Source organism: Grammomys surdaster, unplaced genomic scaffold, assembly GCF_004785775.1.
Source record: "Grammomys surdaster isolate TR1022 unplaced genomic scaffold, NIH_TR_1.0 125688, whole genome shotgun sequence".
NCBI classification, from domain to species: domain Eukaryota; kingdom Metazoa; phylum Chordata; class Mammalia; order Rodentia; family Muridae; genus Grammomys; species Grammomys surdaster.
The window spans coordinates 598,826-619,618 of NW_021620524.1; the positions used below are offsets into that span (position 1 = coordinate 598,826).

A 20,793-nucleotide genomic window follows, 5' to 3' on the forward strand; every position below is an offset into this window, starting at 1 on the left:
AGTTCCTACTGTTGCCTATATGGGATGCTTGCTTTCTCAGGATGCTGCCCCTGTATAGGTCAGCACTGTGGGCTGTAGGTGCTCCTGGCTTTGGACATGCCTCCCGAACCTGCCATTTCCATATATTTATTATTGGTTGTGTGGGTGGCCTGGGACAGCAGCTGGAAGATAGCAATTCAGTGTTACAGGGAACTTCTACATCTGTACACCTTTTCATTACCCTAGGTCGAAGGGCAAGCATTGGATGTGTGGGGACAGACAATCACAACACAGAATACTTTTCTTAACTCTAACAATGGATGTCAGTAAGATGCCACACAGTTGACTGTACCCTGTGCCCTCAGCTCTGAGGGAGCCTGTGCTGCTGCCCATCTGTGTTCTTGGTCCAGTCTCCCCAGCACAGGCTAAAAGGTAAGATAGACGTATCTGCTTATCAGAAGACAATGATACTCTGTATTCAATTAAAATTAATAAAAATATTTTATTGAATTTCAGGAACTTGGTACTTTTTAAAAATTCCAAATCTTTGCACACAGATCAGCACTCTGCTTACTCTGGAACCGCAGATGCTTGGACTTCACGATTGTCACTTCTCTCCTTGTATCACACAGCATAGAAAACCCAAGTCCTGATGCTCCCCACCCAGTTCTGAACTCCTACAGCTACTCTGTGACCAGGCCCCCAGCAGAGGACAAGGAAGTGGGGTGGGGTGTTTACGGAGACCAGCTGCTGTCTGTGAACATATTCTGCAGTGTGGGGATAGCTATACAAAGTCATACCACACACATTCTGGAATGCAGCGTACCCAGGACACAGGTGAGTTTCCCTTTGTGTTCTGTGTGGTTCAAGCCAATGCTGCTGAAGTTATCTAGTCCCTGAGGGAGCTCAGAAGTTTGGTAAAGGTCAAAGAAAGACTCCTTAAGCATTCAACAGTGGTGCTGCAAAGGACCTGGGGACTGCTGCAAGCTACCTGTGTCGTATGTCCCCACATCAGACACCTGTTGAGGGCTAACGCACATGAGCCCAGCTCTGGGGTGAGGAGGGGCTTCTGGGAACTCAGATGAACATAAAACTAAAGCAGTGCCTTAAACACTGGGAAGAAAACCTGGGTTTAGTACTCAGTTAACCTATGGTTCAGCTTCTGCCCTCTCCTTGGCAGCTTTACATTCCTATGTACCAAAGCAGCAGCAAGGCCCATACAGCAGCAAGGAGAAAAGATGAGTGTGTACTCATTGGCACACTTCACTCACTTGAGACTGAGAAGGTGGCCTTAAAGAAAAAGAAAATTCTCCTTCCACCTTTAATTTTTTTTCTATGATCCCCAAAAGAAACTCCTGCAGACCCCTAAGGTCTGTTTGGGGCTCAGAGGTAATGAGTCTGCAGACCTCACTCACATAGGGAACAAGTCCTGGTCGATCATGCTACATACACATCTCCAAGATACACAGTGTGTCCAGTTGGTGGTACCTGAGCCCACCCGTGACTAGGGTGGCCTCCTGCCAGCGCACCATGTTAACTGAGGCCCATAGTCTGGACACACATGCTGGACACAATACACCCAAAGTTCTTTAAAGTACTCTGCATACTGCAAACCTAGACGAAATAGACATTCCGAGGTTACCTGCAAAACGATGGAGGAGGCAGACTGCTGTGGGCACATGCGTTCTCACTCACATGATGTCTCACCTTTATTGTTTAAGAGGCTGAGTTATAGAAATCCAGCTGTGTGCAGTGACTCCACATCAACACGCATCATCTGCAGTAACATTGTGACAGCTCTGTACTGTGGGTGAAGCAATACTTAGAACAGACTTATCATATTTGGTCTTTATGTAAATAATGTTTTAAATTGCCTAAATATACCATTCTGAGCCATTTCATTCTACCAGGAAAATACAGGGTTCCCCCCCTCTCTTAAAAAAAATTAAATACCAAAATAACTACATTTAAATAAATAACGTTATGATGATGACATTAGGAAACAAAACTCACAATGAGGCTAACACCCTCTGCCTGTTGCTCAGTTCTAAGTCCAGAATTCTCCGGAAAGGTGAGCGGTGATCCTGAGTGTGGGCTGGGCTGCTGGGCTGCTGGCCTCCCACCTCCCGTCACCCTTCCCTCTTAGTTTTACTTACTATGTGACATAAGCCAGGATTAGTGTGGGACGTCTTGCTGAAAAGCCAGAGAAACCTCTTGAGAATCAAAAAATGGCCTGTATGCTTGATACTTGGCCACAGGGTCTTATTCCCAAGACCCTCAAGTTAACTGGCAACATCTCTCCAACAGCTCTTGCTATGAGTGTGCCATGCAGATAACCAGTCAAAAGCCAGAGCTGACCCCTAAGATTCCCCAGGTTCTGGGAGAGATATATGACCTTGGTCTAAAAAGACGTGATATAGGCCCGGATCTGTTTCCCAAGGAGGGAGGAAGGGATCTGTTGCTTTAAGCATACACAATATGTAGGAGACTTGTTTTACTAGAGTGGGAAATTACGCCAAGGACAAAGTCTACATAAAGAAACAGACAACAAAACCCGCAAGTTAGAGCAGGTACGTGCAGCCTGAAGGCTAGAAGGCTCCCAGAGTCTCTTGTCCCGATGCCCCCTGGCCTCATGGGTCCATGCAGCCTCAGCCCACCCACCCTCTACAATGGCACAAGGTAGGTCAAATTCATCAGGTAACTGCTCTAAACGGAAATGGGCAGGTTGGTGTCCTAAAGAAGAGCCACCCAAACACAGGCAGGACAGACTAGAGCAAACCATCCCACGGGCTAAAATCAAACCACAGAAACAAACAGAATGACGCTCTTTCCCCCAAATGAACCTAAAATTTCCAGAGTAGAAATGGAGTGATATGAAATGTCAAAGACCCCATTATTTAGTAAAGAAAGGACATCCCCAAGTATTCTAATTCCACATGTGGACAACAAAATACTGTCTTGTCTCTCAGCCACAGCCAGCAGTTCCCATGAGGGCAGCAGGTGGCTGTGGCTCTGTCTCCTAAAGGAAAGCCAGCGAGATCCACTTGTAGCAGGTGCTGGGTCCTCACAGGAGACTCAGTCCTTTGGGACCTGGAGTTCTTGCTTGTAGTAAAAGCTGAGCCCACAGACGACAGCCCAGCGAGTGCTCTGTCGGAGACACCACCTCTGGAACCAGGGTTGCTGCTGTGGGTCTGTTCAAGTGTAAGATGTCTTTAAATTAAGAAGTTTTAAGGCCACCTGGGTTCATGGTTTCAGTGCTGAGAGGTGAAGTCTAACCGCAGGGCCCTTTACCCACTGAGGATGTGCTCCCTGCTTCAGTGAGAGGCAGCATCTCCTTTTGGCACCACAAAGTTGATGTCTGAAGAAAAGGTCTCCCGCAGCTAGTTCTGGACTGCCTTTTCTCTCACAGCTGCTGGTGGTGCGTCCACACTCAGGGCAATGACGATGCTCTCGCCATCTTCTGCTTTAACTCGCTTGAGCTCCGGCTGCTCTGCCTGGTCACCATTCTGGCGCTTTGTGGGCAGGGATGCCGATGCTGACGCATGGGTGGCCAACATATGGAGAGGACTTGCCACTGCTGAAGGGATACAGTGAATCAGAACCCATGCTATTGCATAAACCACACCCTCTGAGCCTTACACAGAACCCCAGGGAGAGCCCTACAGGGCCAAAGCCAGAGGTTCCTGGGCAGAGGAAAGCAGAGGAAGCCAATTCCCATCAGTGAGAAGACCTCTGTAGCTTCTACAAAAAGCACAAGTCACTGTAGATCTCAAAACTGCCATGGCAAGGAGGCTTCTGTTCACTGGGAAGATAGAGAACTGTTCCCTCCAAATAAGAAATAAGGCTGTTCTGGTGGTTTGAGAGCCATTTCTCAACTGTTCAAGACATTATCTAAAGCATATGTCATCTACAAAGAAGACATGCTTACACTAGGAAGATAGCTTAGAACTTGCCACCCAAGCCTGAGAACTTGAATTCTATACTCAGAACATACATGGTGAAAGGAAAAAGCTGACCCACAAGTTACTCTCTTGACCTTCATGTGCATGCCCCCCTATGCAATAAATTTTTTTTTGGTGGGGAGCATCTAGGAGATAGATAGATACCCACATCTCACCAACCCCCTTCCTTTTAATTTTTAATTGAGTCTCACTATGTGGCTTTGGAATTCATAGAGACCCATCCCACCCCCGCCTCCAGAGTGCCAGAATTAAAAAGGTGCAACAGCACACCCAGCCCTGATATTCTAAAGGCTAACTTCCAGCTGAGGCAGTAGGCAGTCTTGCATGTCAGTTTGTCTGAGGGAACCACTATTACCTATTAACTAGTTAGGTGCCTAACTATTAACACAATGAATCTGAGAGTTTCTGTCAAAGCTATTGTAAGATAAACACCGAGCAAAGTGAATTACCTGCCAACCTAGATGGGCCTCTCACTACATTAACTGAGGAACAAGACTGAGGACTCTCAGTGAAGAAGAGTCCTGTTTCCACTCAGCCCTTCTACTGCAGCAATCCTCTCTTCTGTCCAGAAAGTCTGTATGTCACACCCCAGTGAGCAGAGTACTTTGGGTCTATTTTTCTCAAGTTGTGATCCTCCTGCATGTATTACCAGCACGTGCCACCACAACCTGCAAGGTCTCTTTTCTCCTAACTGCATACATTCACGTACATTAAGCCATGCTGGTTGTTTCTCTAGATAGCTCCAGAATACAGGTGCCAATGGGAGGTTGCTACTGTTCTTTCAAGCTTAAGCTATCCTGTCACAGGTGGTGGTATTCCTGATATATGTAAGTCATCACGTCCCAGGGGAACAAGGCTCAAGCTGAACAACCCAGAAAGAACACACTGGCTGCTTCACACCACCTCACTGCGTACAAAGGGAAAGAATCCTGTCCTCCAGCCCAAGTAGACAAGGCCCCTTCAAGTTCCATTCTTTAGAGCAGAGCCCTGTAACTCACAGGCACCAGTAGACATAATCACAGCATGAACACACCCATGGAGGAGAAGGAGACCCTGCTCTTGTCTCACACTCAGCCTGTTTTTATTACTTCTTTAAGGCTGGGGGATAGAACCCAGGGTCTTGTGCATGCAAGGCAAGCTCTGTCAATCCTTACTCCATTGTACATGCAGCGTGAGCTGCCATGGGGACTTGGGAAAACATGTTAAAATCTGGGAAGGGCATATCCAACTGTCAGTGGCAATCATGTCATCAAGCAGCTATGGAGAAGGCACTAGCTACCCTTTTCAGCTCCTCCCCATGTGGCTGACGCTGAGCATGGCTATGCCTAATCATTCCTAAAGTGTGCAGGACACAGTGCTCAGGGCCTGAGAAAGTGGCCTGGGCATCCTTAGGCACAGGCTATCTCCAGCCTATCTGGAAACTCAAATCTCACTCCTCAGCCTCATGCTGTGGTATTCTTCCTCAGCTCCAGTTTGTGCACTTCTGCTACAGATGGTTCCCACACAGGTTCTGCCCGCCGGCTCTGAGCTGTGACAAACACAGGCAGGAGAGCCTCCCCCCCAGGCCAAGGCTAAGAAGCTGAGAGCACTGCTGAAAACAAGAGCTGCTCTGCAGTCCTCACTGCATGCCCTCCTCCTGTGACGACAGAAATCTAACTGGAAGAAGATATATACCCTCAAATACATGTGTCTGGGAAGTGTAGACAGAGCACCAACTCAGGACACAGTGTCACTGCGGTGGCTTCAGCATCAAGACTGTTCTCACAGTAAATTAGAGCCATTATGAGGGACTGCATGCATTATAAAATAACAAGCAACCCTGCCTTCTGCCACACCAGGAAGGTTTTCAAAGTAGATAGTGCCTTGATATTGACCAGGCCAACAACCTTAAGAGACAGTAAGTTTTTTTACTAATTATGACCTCTCTAGTGTTAAGATACTGTTACAGTAACACAAATGGACCAAGACAGGGGCCTGACGGGGAGTCAGTCAGTTCCCTAACTCACAAGGCTTAAGTTATAATTAGTAATTCTGAGAACCATGACAGACTAATGATGCACAAGCACAGCCTAGAGGAGTATAGAGCACACAGGCTGGACAACAAGTAGCTAGAGCTCTGACAGCTGAGCTCTGGTAGACATAAATACCAGGTGCTAGACCTCCGGGCCAGCCTTTATGGAGTGACCCTCATGGAGACATCTACGGCTTTAGGGACAGAATGGAGCACAGGGAACTCTAGTTCTTCATGTTAAAATGCTCATAAACACCGGGCTTAGAGTGTGGACCTTTAACCCCAGCACTCAGGAACCAGAGCAGAGTCAGACAGATTTCTTTGAGTTCAAATTCAACTGGTCTATATAGCGAGTTCTAGGCCAGCCAGGGCTACACAGATCTTGTGTCAAAAAATTTAAAAAGAAGTTGCATGATGATAGAGCTCAGTTCTTGCCTGGCATGTGCAAGGTTATTGGTTTAATCCCCAGTACCATAAAACAAACAAACTAACTAACTAACTAACTATAACTAACTAACTAACTAACTAACTATAACTAACTAACTCTGAATTTCTCACTGGCTGCTGATCCAGAAGAGTGCAGTTCAGTTCCCAGCACCCACATGGCAGCCCTTAACTATTTGTAATCCCAGTTCCACCAGCTTCAACACCTCTGCCTCTGTAAGTACCAGGTAGGCTAGTGACACACAGATGTACATGCAGGCAAACACCTATACACAAAAAATGAGATGGCCATCAATACACAGTGCCACAATGCTCAGCTATGTGGCCAGGCCTGGGTCCAGTCCTCAGTACTATTTTACTGAGACTAGAAGAAACTGGCTTAGGATTCTGTGATGCATCTGCTTCTGGCTCCCAAACACTGGATTAAGGTACATGCCACCATTCCAGGCACTCTTTTAAATTCACTTTTCTTGTTTAATTTTTTTTTTTAAGATTTATTTATTTTCTGTATATGAGTACACTGTTGCTCTCTTCAGATACACCAGATGGCGGCACAGGATCCCATTAAAGATAGTTGTGAGCCACCATGTGGGTGCTGGGAATTGAACTCAGGACCTCTGGAAGAATAGTCAGTGCTCTTAGCCTCTGAGCCATCTCTCCAGCCCTCTTTAAAATTCTTTAAAAGACATTTACTGTTTATTGTCTGTTTATATATTAATTATATTTATAATTAATCACATATAATTTTATATCATTTATGTACCATGGTATGTGTACAGGTCAGAATTTGTAGGAATCGGTTCTCTCTTTCCATGAGTTCTAGAAATTGAATCCAGGTCCTCAGGTTTGGTGCCAAGTACCTTTATATGATGGACCACCCCAAGGACCCAATCCACAGTACTGCTAAAAGAATGACAGATATAGGCAGATACACACAGAGAGGGAGGAAGAGGGAGAAAGGCCATGAACTGAGTAGGTCCATCCATGTAAGGGCTGTGCAGACCTGACCTTGAGCATAAACCCATGAGAAGGTGGGCTGAGAACCTCATATCCCCTAAGAAGATGCCAAGTCCCAGGCTCCAGTCACCTAGCCTTTCCCACCACATGAATGTCATGAGTGTCAATATTGACACAGCTACCCTCAGGAAGGAAGTGCTGACCTTGGGTAGGAGCTTTTGGTACCAGGAGGGCACGTTAGGTTTGTCAAGACAACAACCTGAATTAGAGTGGGCAGGGGCTCACATGTAGGTAGATGCGCATGCACGTGTGTGGGCATCACTGGGTGTCTTCCCTCATCTTTTCTCCGCTTTTCATTTTGAGGAAGTCTCTCGCTTGGCCTGCAGCTTCTCTAGCTAGGCATGGTGTTACATACTATAGTGCAATTACCTAGGAGGCTGAGAGTAAACCCCTGGAACACGACAGACAAGCGTGCAGTCACAGAACCGCACCCCAGCCATAAAATACTCTTGTAAAGAAGCACCAGCCCCAGTGATCCCCAGCTCTGACTGAGCTACAGGAGAGCCACAATCAGACTCTTTAAGAGCAGAGCACTTGCAGAGTGCTGGTCCATTTCCAAAGGACCCAGGTCTGGTTCCTATCACTCATGTGAGCTTATAACCAAACCTAACTCCAGTTTCAAGGGTTAATCTTTAAAAATAACAAGAACAACAACAGAGGGAGCTCCATAGGCAGGTTTAATGAGGATGCTTGGGCTCCTCCACTAGTTTCTATTTGCTGATTAATTTTGTGAATATGCCACAGTTCTCCTTCCCTGAGATTTTCCATGGTTTGGGCTCCAAAGAGACTTCAGAAGAGTAAGTACCAAGAGCAGCATTCTCTACTTCCAGTTTCTTCAATTTCTAACAATTTATAAACCAAAAACCTCCAAAGTTAAAACACCACTACACAGCAAAGCCTTAGAAAAATTTGAGGGTGCTTAAGTAAGAGTAGCCATTCCAGTACTCCAAGCTCAAGCTGTTCGTGAGCTACGCTGGCGGTCTATAAAAGGCTGAGGACAGCGCTTCTCTCTGCCATGTGCCTTCTGACATGCACCTTCTTACACCCTGGGTCACAACACTGAACATGGAAGCTCCCCCTGACAAAATGGCAACAATACAAGGTTTCTGAATAGACAATGACCACCCTCTCCCTTCCCACCCCCCAAATCAAACATACAGTGAATCTGAGGCTCAGAAGTCTGAGAGTTGAACACATAAACACTCTGTACTGCTTATGCCACGTAAGGTCAACGAAGGCTTTGGGAATTGTCTAGGCTCAGACTCACGAATCTTTATTAAGAAATGCAGTTTAGCCGGGCAGTGGTGGTGCACGCCTTTAATCCCAGCACTTGGGAGGCAGAGGCAGGCGGATTTCTGAGTTCGAGGCCAGCCTGATCTACAGAGTGAGTTCCAGAACAGCCAAGGCTACACAGAGAAACCCTGTCTCAAAACAAAAACAAAAACAAAAAAACCAAAACAAACAAACAAAGAAAGAAATGCAGTTTAATGTATACACAAGATTTCCTACTATCAAGTAACAGGGTCCTTTAACTATGGGGAGGGGGGAGGAATATTATTTTTCTACCATTATTCCCAGCATTTAAATATCAAATCAATCTATCTTTGCATTGCACTGTTAAAATGTTAAAAAAAAAACTGTTTCAGTTGCTAATGGTTTTCATTTGAAAATTCATTCAGTAAAATTTGTACTGGGATTAGAACAGACAACAATTAATGACCATACGTATTATTCTGCTGTTCTTTCCCATGAGAAATGGTGTCTCCTCAGCACTGGTGACTACTACTGGAAGCTTACCAAGGCTGGTGAGATGCCTGAGCAGATGAAGGCTGTTGCCATCTGTCCTGCTCAACTACCTGCCACTAGAGCTCAATTCCAGAAACCTCTGTAAAGGTGGAAAAGGAGAAGAGACTCCAGAGTCGTGCTCACCTTCCCATGCATGTGCACTGGCACATGACTGCACTGTACGCAGCTTTACAACGTTTTAAAATTTATTTTTATTTATGTGCATGCTTGTAAATCTATCTGTGTATGTGAAAATGTGTGTGTGCAGGTGCCTACAGAGGCCAGAAGATGCCATCAGATCCCTTGGAGCTAGAGTTACAGGTGGTTGTGAGCCACCTGATATGAATGCTGGGAACTGAACTCACAACCTCTAGAGGAAGAGCAAGCGCTCTTCATTCAACAATATCTTTAGCCCCAGTTGTTAAAAGAAAGAACATACCAACTCTGAAAACTGTGAAGCTGTTCTAAGTCCTACAGAATCAAATATTAAGGCAAGATTTAATTCTTTATGTAAAAGTAACTAAGTACATACATCTTATTAGTATGCAGTTGATTTTGTCTTTATGGGCCAGCATAAAATGGCTCAGCAGGTAAAGGTGCTTGCTGTCTACTTGTGATAATCTGAGCTTGGATCCGGAGAACCCACATGAAGGCGGAAGGAGAGAACCAACTCAACAAAGTTGTTCTCTGACCTTCACATTCAGTTTTTATTCCTACTGACTTAGGAAGAGAAAGCTGTACACCAGAGTTCATCTCTCTCTCTGCTTGCCACCAGCCGATACAATGTGGCCAGCTACCTGGAGCTCCATGGTGGATTATATCCTCAAACTCTGAGCCACAGTAAATCCTTCCTTCATGAAATTGCTTCCTGTTAGGGATTTTGTCACAGAGACAAAGAAGGTGCCTATTTGCATACCTATCTATCTGGAATGTTGTAAAAATTTCTGGGGGAGTGACTGGAAAAATAGTTCAGTGGTTAAGAACACTGCTGCTCTTATAGAAGAACCACATTTAATCCCCAGGACCCACACGGCAGCTGCCTGTACCTCCAGTCCAGGGGATCCGATGCCCTCTTCTGGCCTACATGGGCACTGGATGCATGTGGTGTATGCCCAGAAACATAAATGATTGAAAGAATGGAGATAGAAAACTCTCTGTAAGTTAAGGGGCTGTGGCCCTACTCGTGTGGGAGTCCCACAGCCAACTCCCCCAGTGCCACTGCACTGCCCAGGGCTTCAAAACTGCCAAGTCAGGACAGGAGCAAACATGGAAGCCCCATCTGTGAGTCACGAGCCTATGCTCCCAGTCACAGCCCCAGCGTGCCAGTGAGGGACATCAGGAACGCACAGATGCTGCTTACCATTGTTCACCTGGCTGTGCACTGCTGTAGGCATTGGTACCACATGAGTTCCGTTTTGCGTTACAGTTTTTATTGGAAGCTGGTGTTGACCTAAAGGCGCCTGCTGCACTATGGTCACTGTCTGAACAGGGGTGCCCTGTGAGGTCTGGATGATCCGGCTAGCAGCGCCCAGTGTGGCTGGGCTAATTGCAGGGACAGGTTCTACTTTCACTGAAATCAAAAGAAAAGGGAGAGAGATGATACACTGTTGCAAACCTGAGATTTACCAGTTTTAAAAACAAGTAAGGCTGGCACAAGCCTAATCCCAACATCCCAACATGAGTATCCAAGACAAGATCACAATAAGGCCAGTCTTGAAATTGTGTATCTAAAAGGGGGTGGGGGGAAGCAAAAAGGCTGGGGGTGGGGTTGGGGGGGAGGGGACATAGCTCAGTAGAGGAGTAGAAGAGCAGTGCCCTGGCATTTATAAGGCCCTGGGTTTGACACACAGTATTGCAAAAAATGTTTAAAGACCAAGTAATAGAGTAGATATGACTCAATGGTTAGGAGGACAAACTGCTCTCACAGCGGAGCTGGCTGGATTCCCAGCACGATTCCCATGCTGGTCAATAACTGGCTTGATTCCCATGCTGGTCAATAACTCTAGTTCCAAGAAGATCCACCACCTATAACCTCCAAGGGCACCTGGACTCATGTGTGTGCATGCACGAGTGAGCGCACAGGTGCACGCACACGCAGGCATGCACACTGGGTTAGGGGGTAGAGTCTGGTGACACAGAGTCTCTCTAGGATTTATGTGGAGCCAGGCTCAATTTCCAGCACTGCTAACCCCAAAAAGGCAGCAAAGAAACAACAAAACACCCAAGGAACACATTAAAATAGGCAGAACACAGATCCCGTGGGTCTTGGGTGAATCAGGAATGAGAAGCTAATGCGAGGTTTTTTCCTTGCTCACCTCTGACTTCTCTGTGGTCGCCATTCTCTTGTGGTTCAGCCTTAGGAGGAGCCAGCACCGTAGCCTGAGTGACCACAGCTTGTCCAGCAACTGTGTACGTGTTTGCTGGGGCCAGTCCAGCCACACTAGTGACAGACACTGCTGGTATCTGATGGACAACATGGACCGTCTGCACAACAGGTGGCTGAGAGGTGGGTGTGGTCACTGGGGTTGCAACAGTGTAGGTGACAGGCTTAATGGCTGGGGGTAGCTGCCGCTGGACAGTAATTAAGACGGGCTGACTAGAGAGAGGTGACCCTGTTGGGAGACAACGTGAGCAGTGTTGAGCATGCACGGCCCCTTCATCTTATAGTTCCCACACTAAGCTCTTACTAACATGAACACTAGACTTTAAAATACAGACCATTACTAAGGAGAGACATGTAATATCGTTTTATTAAATTTTTTCAAGATTTATTTTTGTTTACCTGCTTAAGTGTTTTGCTTGCTTTTAGTTTGAAGACAGCATAGAATCTTTGAGAACTGAACCACAATGTGGGTACTAGAAACTGAACCTGAACTCAGGACCACTACAAGAGCAGGGAATGCTCTTAACCACTGAGCCATCTCTTCTGCTCAGATGTAGTATCTTAACAGAGACATTTAGTTTCCATATCTAATTACTAAAAACTGCAAACTCTGTTCTGATTTCTGTACCTCTTCCTATGGGTCCTCCTTCAAGAATATGCCCGATACGAGGGCCTAAAGACCTGCCATGTGCTCCCAGAACCAACACTGTCACTCTGGTGGGACACAGGCACAAACGCAGAAGCAGACCCAGGAGTGCAGAGCCACTGCCTTTGGCTTTCAGCAGTGACATCAGTAGCTGCAGAGAGGTGGCGGGCTGGATCTCTCTGGGCCATTGAGCTTAGAGGTCAAAATGCCCATCTTCTTACTTTACCAAGGCGCACATTTTATTCTATGTTGTGGCTTTGCAACTAAACTGGAAATATTCATCTACTTGCTAAATGGATACATTTTTGCTCCAATCAGTGCCTCGTTTGTCTAACTTCTTTTGGTAGGGAAAGGGCTTTTTTATTTATTTATTTATTTATTTATTTATTTATTTATTTTAATTTAAAGGACGCAGTTGAGAAATACCAATTCTTTTTAGCTTTGTTTTTAGGAACAGGGTTCCACTATATGACAGGCTGGCCTTAACCTCACAACACTCCTTGCCTCAGCCTCTTGGTATTGTAATAGTACAGTCACACACTACCACACCTGCATGCCAATTTAAAAAAAAAAAAAAAAAAAAAATCCCAGTGCCACCAGTTTTCCCAAAACCTTCCTTGGACACAACAAAGTACTTAGACAAAGTGCCAATCAGTAGCTCCAAAGCTTCCCGAGGGCTCTACTGCTACTTCAGTGGCAAATGCAGGCATCTGTCTGGCCCTACCCCAGCTCCTTTGCCACCTCTTCTCCTGTGGTCTCACCTGGTGCACTTTGGGCAAACCTCGCCTCCTGGATGACAGCAAGTTTGGGCTGTGAGGCTCCAGGTTCAGGCTCCAAGGGGGCTGGGGAGCCTTCCCTCGACAGGCTCTCAGGGGTCTGGGCGCCACTGGAGTGAGCAGACAGCACTCCGGCATGGTTGGGAGAAGCTGGGGCACTCCTGGGTCACCAAAAGAAGACAGTGGAATTGTTACAGTGATGCCCTAGAAAAGATGTGTCCATTCAATCAATCTTTATAAAGGAAAGCCTGTCTCCTGCCAACAACGGAGTGCAGGTCTGTGTGTCTGACTTTCTCTGTACTCACATCCAGACTGAGCTGTAGACCCAGTGAGGCTCAATATGGACAGTACCAGTGCTATGCCATGGAAGCCACGGGCTGCTGCTCAGTTCCATGAGAAGGCTGCTACCCTCTCAGAGCAGTTTCTATGCAGGAATCGGCAGTGAACAGACTGTGGGACCTTAAGGCTCCTACTGACCTCAATTCTTTTAGGTTAAAAACATTCCTAATGAATGTGAAGCATCCGGTTCTGAACTCAGGCAAAGGAGAAGTCTTGAGTTTACAAAACTGAAAGTCACTTTAAAGAACTGTTCACCTACCAAAAGAAATGAGAACTATCACCACGTGGCGCCATGACCTTCCTACTGGAGTCTAATTACTAAGATATTAAGATATGCATTAAGTTCAAGGAAACAGCAAGCACACAGGTGAACACATGGCAATAGGAAACAGAAACACAACCAACCTTTTCCCAGTTCCCCACCCCAACAACAGTACAGGCATCCGCAGATCTTCTTTTTTGGAAGGACTCTCTGCCAACATGCTGAGGTGGTATTACTGACAGTGAGTGCAGGCTCTGGTTCCTGTATCCTTACCTAGAGGAGAGAGGTCCCAGGGGGGTTCTAAAGCAAGGCACGCCCCTAGGCCGTCTTTTCCTAAAAGCCTGCTCTACCAGCTTGCTCTCGGAGGCAGGATCTATCCTCCAGAAGGAGCCTTTGCCTGGTTCTTCCTGGGAACGTGGCACTTTGATGAAATAACGGTTCAGAGAGAGATTGTGGCGAATTGAATTCTATGAAACATAAAAAAATACGTAGAATTCACTTTGTTGAGAAATGAAGATATGCCCAAGCCTTAGTGTCCTGTAAAGCAGAAACCTAGGTGCTCAACTGCAGACACAGCAGTGAGGCCTCAACACCCATCCCTCCCTGTTGATCCGCTCTGAGTGAGACTGCTCTGGGTTGGAGCCTTCATGGCCACAACTCACGGAATCTCCGGTGGGGAGGGGAACCTGGGCATGACAAGGGTTAAGACTGCTATTTCCTATTTCTTCCTTTCAAAGTAGGAAATAGGCCTGTCATTACCACCTTGGCTTCTACCAGATGGGAGTCAAGACTATATTGCCAACTCTTTCTGTTTGGAGACAAACAGCTGACATAAGCCACCCCTTTAAAATGTTTGTTACTTTGTGTTTTTGATGAAAGAATCTGTCATGCCATTTAAAGAACATCAGTATAGTATAAAGTATTTATTTAGCAAGTCAGCAAAGACCAGGAGTTATAAGTGACTCCACCTTCCAGTCCAGTACTTGGCTCTGTATTTGCAAAGTACATCCATGTGATTATTTGATCTTCATCAATAATTCCATTGGGAAAGGAGAGAAAAATCAACTCCTAAGCCATCATTCTTCTTCAAAAAGTTCAGCTTCGGTTTCCAAGGTCTGAGACAGTGCCTGACTTGTGACCACCTGGCTTGTGGCCACAACACTGAAGTACACACAGGACAAAAGTCACACATTAACAGCTACTATCTCATATTCTTACAATCTTTGAGTATATTTAAAAAAATCAAAGTTTCAAAATGGTAATAACTTAAAATATGGGGATATCCAAAAAGCTTCAATTTTCTCTATTCCCCATTAACATTCTAATAAATCTAGCCATAGCCTGAAGTTCTAATTTGTCACAGGCAGCCAAGAAATCTAACACATGTTCAGTATTCCTTTACAGTCATTCCCAGAGACTGTTCCAGAACCAATCAGTCATATGCAGGAAACAAGGCCTCTGACTGTGGACCTGAGTTACATCATGGGCAGTGTGAAGGGGCCTGGCTGTGTCTGACTTGCTGAGATTTAGAATACTTGAATAAACCAACATATATTGCTTTGATGTTTTGTTATCAGGTATTGCTGACAACCAACCTTTCTTCCAATTCCAGAAAATCAAAGGGGGCTGTTCTTGGTGCCCATCAAACACAGAAGGCAAACCTTCACCAGCTGCATTCAGACCTTTCAGGTTTGGAGGAGAGGCAGAGTCAAAGGCTGTATGTTAAGAGAAGCAACCCAAACAAAGATAACACAGGCTCAGCATCCCTAATTCAAAAACTCAAATCAAAAACTTTGAGGAAACATGGTGCTCCAAGTAGAAATCCCCACTTGTCCTCCTGTGCCATCAAGCATTGGCACACTAGAAATACTATAAAAAAATTACTTTCTGACTATGTGTACAAGAAAAAAAAATCAATGAATATCATGTTTAAATTGGTCTTTTCCCCCAAGAAATCTTGTTATAGACAGGCAAATATTCCAAAATCTGAATCATTCAGATAAAAGTCAGTCGACTCAAAAGACACCACCTGAAAAGGGAAAGCCCTGTAGCCCCTGTGGTTAAGCTGCTCCCTTCACTGAAGACCCTTGTCCCCTCAGAGCACAAAGCCACAGAATAGACATTTAGGCTGCAGCTACACTATGCTCCCTTCACTCAAGATTCCAGAGACCACAGCGACACTAGCATGGAAACAACTTAGCTTGCACGCTGTCATAGTGGGACTGTGGAGGCAGTAACTAGGCTTTCTGTCCAAACAAGAACCCTAAAGGCTGCCGTTCTCCCAGCTCATGTGCTGAGGACACTCATGCAGTGCTTGGGATCAGGGAACTGCTACTCTCAGTTCTGAATATTACCAGCCACCACCTAGTCAGGGTCCCCCCTTCCTAACCTCCTGCTTCCAGAGAATCTGTACACAGTATGGGGTCAAATTCATAAATGGTCACCTGTAATATCTTATCCAACACTCTACAAATAAGGGAAACTACAAGATTCTTAGTTCAGATACAAAGAGAAAAGCACCTATTTTTTTGTTATTATTTTAGGCCTGCACACTATGGCCAAGCCTAAGATAAATGTGCCTTCAATCTGCTCTTACAAACAAATGTAATCTTAAGAAAAATAATTCTCCGTCCTCCTTCAAAGAAAAAATAGGGCTGCAGTTCTTCAATGCTAACTATAAAGAACATCTAAACGAGCCCAGGCTCAGCTCCCAGCCTTGCTCAAACGCTGCCATGCAGCTTCAGTTACTACATCTCGGCGCACTGTCACCCACTCTAGTCCCCTCCCACTGTCACCCACTCTAGTCCCCTCCCACTGTCACCCACTCTAGTCTCCTCCCAGGACGACAGCCCACCTTTCCTACTTTTTTGTACGTACAACAAACATCCCACTCCTGGCTGGTAAAGCCATAAGGAATCATGGGAAGCAGGCATGAGAGTGCATTTATAACCCTAGTTATTCAGGAGGCTGAGGCAGGAATCTCTCAACCTTGAGGCCAGCCTAGGCAACACAGGGAGACTTGCTAGAAAGGGAGTGAAACGGGGAGGAGCTATAACAGAAAATATAAACCTAAGAAACAAATATTCCATCTTTCTATACAATCTAGTTGCCCCATTTTGTGGTAGAATTTCCTCTGTAAATTACAAAATAGCTGTTCAACCAACACACAGACCCTGTAATATCCTAAAGGTTAGACCCAGAGGCAGTCCTATGGATGCAGGACATTTGAGATGAGAAGGGAAAACACTGCCATCCTCCAAACACACTGCTAGAGATCAGGATTTAGCTGGAAACCCACCGCTGTCCATGTGTGCCTATGTTGTGTGCGGGGGGGGGGGGGGGAGGGGCAGAAAACAACCTGGAGTTTCATTCCTTAGGAGCCACACATATTGAGAAATTTTTGAAACAGGGTCTCCAACTTGCCTAAATATTGCCAAATAGGCCAGTAAGTCCAATAGAGAGGCCCATATTCACCTCCCCAACACCTTAGATGTTTTTACATGAATTCTGAAAATGGAACTCAAGTCCTCCTGCAAACACTGCTTTTTGGTTTTTTTTAACCAACTGATCTATTTCTTCAGTCCTGGAAACCCAATGTTCTTAAATGAGCTGTTCTGTTAAAAAGTCTTCCTCCTGACCCAGAGAAAGGTCAATAAGGTCTGACCTGGCGAGCTCTCATGGCAGGAAAAGACCGAATGAATGTCAATATCCCAAAACCAAGGACAGGAGCACATTACAAGTGCACACCCATCAAGCCAGGCAGTGGTGGTGCACATCTTTAATCTCAGCACTTCGTAGGCAGGGGCAGGCGGGTATGAGTTCAAAGCCAACCTGGTCTACATAGCAAGTTCCAGGACAGCCAGGGTTGTTACACAGAGAGACCCTGAATGGGGGTGGGTCGGTAGGGGTGCCTGTCTATGAATTAAAACAGATTCCAGAGCAGTTAATCTCTCTCACACTAAATATCTGGAGCCAGTAGGAATGAAACATTCCACACTCAGGTGAGAGACACAGTCATCTTTATGAACCTTGATCTGTACAGAGAGGAACATGTCTGAGTAAAAACAAGAGTTAACAGCATTCTTTAGCAAGAAAACCTCATGAGCTTAGGATCCCTCAGGGCACTACATACCAGAAACACACAGACATAAACAATCAGACACACAGACATAAACAATCAGACACACAGACATAAACAATCACATAGCTTGAGTGTTACTCAAGCTTTCAAAACTACCTCATCTCAAAGCCCCTGGGAACTGATATTTCAAATCATCAGCATTTTGAACATTAAAAAACAAAATACCCTTAGACCTTACAGGTCCTTACACGCTCACACAGACTCTGTTCCATGGGATCCCATGGTATCCCATAGGATAGAGTGGATAAAGTCAATGCTCTTTGGGGGTCTTTAAAAGTCATCAGTGCTTTAAGCACAAAGTTCATTCTGTGGAGGGCAGGGAAGTACTGAGGATTGAACCTAGAACACGTTGGGCATTCTACTGAAGAGCAACGTCTCTAGCCCACAGCCTATTTTCACAGATTAAAAATTACTACATACAGTTGGGATTCAATATGTAGTATGTTAAGGCCCCCGACACAGACCAGATGATGTCAATGTTCTCCAAATCCAGTGACTTCCTGGGGATTATTACGCACAGTCTGTGCACACCAGGAAGGGAAGGTGGAAAGATGAGGGTCTTTTTACCCTCTATGACTAAATACTATTTAAAAGTCATTAGCAAGGATCTAGTTTTAACACATTTATACATCTGCAGGTAAAAAGGGCTTTTAGGGCAGGGCATTCAGCACTTCTAGCACTCAGGAGAGGCAGACAGACCTCTGTGATTTCAAGCCAACTTGATTGACAGAGTGTTCTAGAGCATAACAATTTTTTTTTTTTTTTGGTTTGTTTCTGTTTTTTGAGATGAGTTTCTTTGTGTAACAGAGCCCTGGGTGTCCTAGAACTCATTTGGTAGATCAAACTGGCCTGGAACTCACAGAGATCCACCTGCTGCCTCCCAAGCACTGGGATTAAAGGCATGAGCCATCACTGCCCAGTAAGCAGAATAATTCATAAAAAGTATAAAATGTTTAAAATAAAAAGTTTATAAAAAATTTTTAAAAGTTTTTCCTTTCAATAAGCAGAAAAATCACCCACACACATTCACTATAATCTCAACTGAACATTTTTTAAAAAATGATCTCGCTGGGCAGTGGTGGCACACGCCTTTAATCCCAGCACTTGGGAGGCAGAGGCAGGTGGATTTCTGAGTTCGAGCCCAGCCTGGTCTACAGAGTGAGTTCCAGAACAGCCAGGGCTACACAGAGAAACCCTGTCTCGAAAAACCAAAAAAAAAAAAAAAAAAAGAAAAAAAAAAAAAAGAAATGATCTTTATTCATCAATCAAAGCCCCAAAATAACACTGCTGTCATTATTGGCTATTTTATGGATTTAAAAAAAAAAAACCATAATACATCTCTCTTCTTTGTTTTTTGTTGTTAACACTGTGCATGGCAAACTTACCCTTTCCCAAATCACCTCAATTCCTAAAGTTTTCTACACACCCAGTAAGTGGTAATATATACTAGACATGCAGAGAGAAAAACCTGTGCAATGTATGGTTTAAAAGTTACAGAGAGGTCAGGTGTGATGGTGCATATCTTTAATCCCTGAACCTGACTGCCAGAGCCAAGCAGACCTCTCAGGAGTTCAAGGCTAGCCTGGTCTACACAGTGAGTTTCAGGAATGCCAGTAAGCTATACAGTGAAACCCTTTCTCAAAGCAACAAACAAAACTCACCTCAAAACAAACAAACTAAACCCAAACCCACCACCAGCACCAACACCAGCAACCTTCCAGGGAACCCAGGCCCCAGAACAGTGGCACTGTGAAGAAGCTGGAGGCTCTTCACAGGGGAAACTACTGGGCCTGTCCATCTCTGTATTACATACAGGCCAAGTATAAAAGCTATATTCTAAAAACAAAGTCAGGATAACCATGGTAAAACAATTTAAAAACCAGTCTCTGTGAACTGTAAAGTTCCTATATTTCCAGAAGCACAGGTGGATAAACATGAGAGGAAAATGGACTTTAGTTTAAAATTCCCCAACACTTTCAACAAACAGAAATGAAAATCCCCCAGGTTTTATGCATTCCTTGGAAAACCTTTTCCCAGACAGAAAAAGCATCTGTTTCAGTTTTCTCCAGAACTGCTGTTCCTTCTCTACCAAAGAGCAGGGCACTATCAGGTCTAGGACTCTCTCAGTGGAGACTCCCTCCTTAATGACCTCTCTGGTGTACATCCAGGTTAGAAAAAGCAACATCTACAGTCAGCTGAAACGGACTTACCTGCCAGCCCTTGTCCGCAGTCCTGTAGTATGGATAGTTTTTAGTGATGTGTGTATAAATCCCATTTAGGGTAAGTTGTTTATCAGGAGCCATTGTAATTGCTTGTACTATCAACTGTGCATAGGAATAAGGTGGTTTTGAGTCATCCTGTGTTAGGAAAAAAAAAAAAAAAGCACCTAAGATTCCAGAGTATTCTTTTATGCATTCTTGCAACAGTGGTTTTATTATAAAAGTAATATAACTGGGAAACTTCGAGAAAAGTTAGTTGAAAATTTGTAGAATGTATAGAAAGATGAAAAATCATGTAAGGACTCAGCACTCTGGAGGCAGAGGCAGGCAGGTCTCTCTGACTTCAAGGCCAGCCTGGTCTACAAAGAGAGTTCCAGGACAGCCAAGACTGCTACATAGATAAACTCTGCATCAAAAAACAACACAACACAAAACAAAAATCAAAACAACAAAAACAAATAACCAAAACAAACAAACAAAAACTCACATAAGGAGATAATCTAAATGACAAGAACAAAACAATGAAGATGAGCAAAGCCACTGGACTTGAGGAGCCCAGAGCAGGACAAGTCAGGAGCGCCCTGTGACACGGAGAGGACAGACATGTCCAAGTATGATTCAGAGCAAGCACCGCACAGTCGTGGTTCTGACAGGAATCTTTCCACACATCAGAAGTCACAAGGACACTTGAGGTAGGACTGTCCAAATGCCCACCCATCTACTGCCAAGGCTCTGCATTCGAGGACATGCCTGTGTAGGAGCCTAGTTTCTGTATGAACTTCTAGAAAATGCATACCAGCACTGGAAAATAGCAAAGCAACATAAAGTA

The 20,793-nt window shown here is 45.0% G+C and overlaps 1 protein-coding gene across 1 annotated transcript in view; it reads right to left on the minus strand.

The window, feature by feature from the left end:
* Positions 1-461: 461 nt before the first annotated feature.
* Positions 462-20,793, minus strand: part of Foxk2 (forkhead box K2) — a 56,348-nt gene continuing 36,016 nt past the window's right edge. The window contains exons 6-11 of the mRNA XM_028787905.1: positions 19,956-20,102; positions 13,878-14,071; positions 12,989-13,164; positions 11,514-11,810; positions 10,559-10,768; positions 462-3,556 (exon numbers count right to left, since the gene is read on the minus strand). Coding sequence (XP_028643738.1) covers positions 3,360-3,556; positions 10,559-10,768; positions 11,514-11,810; positions 12,989-13,164; positions 13,878-14,071; positions 19,956-20,102 — 1,221 coding nt within the window. The 3' untranslated portion in view covers positions 462-3,359. The remainder of the gene's footprint in view (positions 3,557-10,558; positions 10,769-11,513; positions 11,811-12,988; positions 13,165-13,877; positions 14,072-19,955; positions 20,103-20,793) is intronic.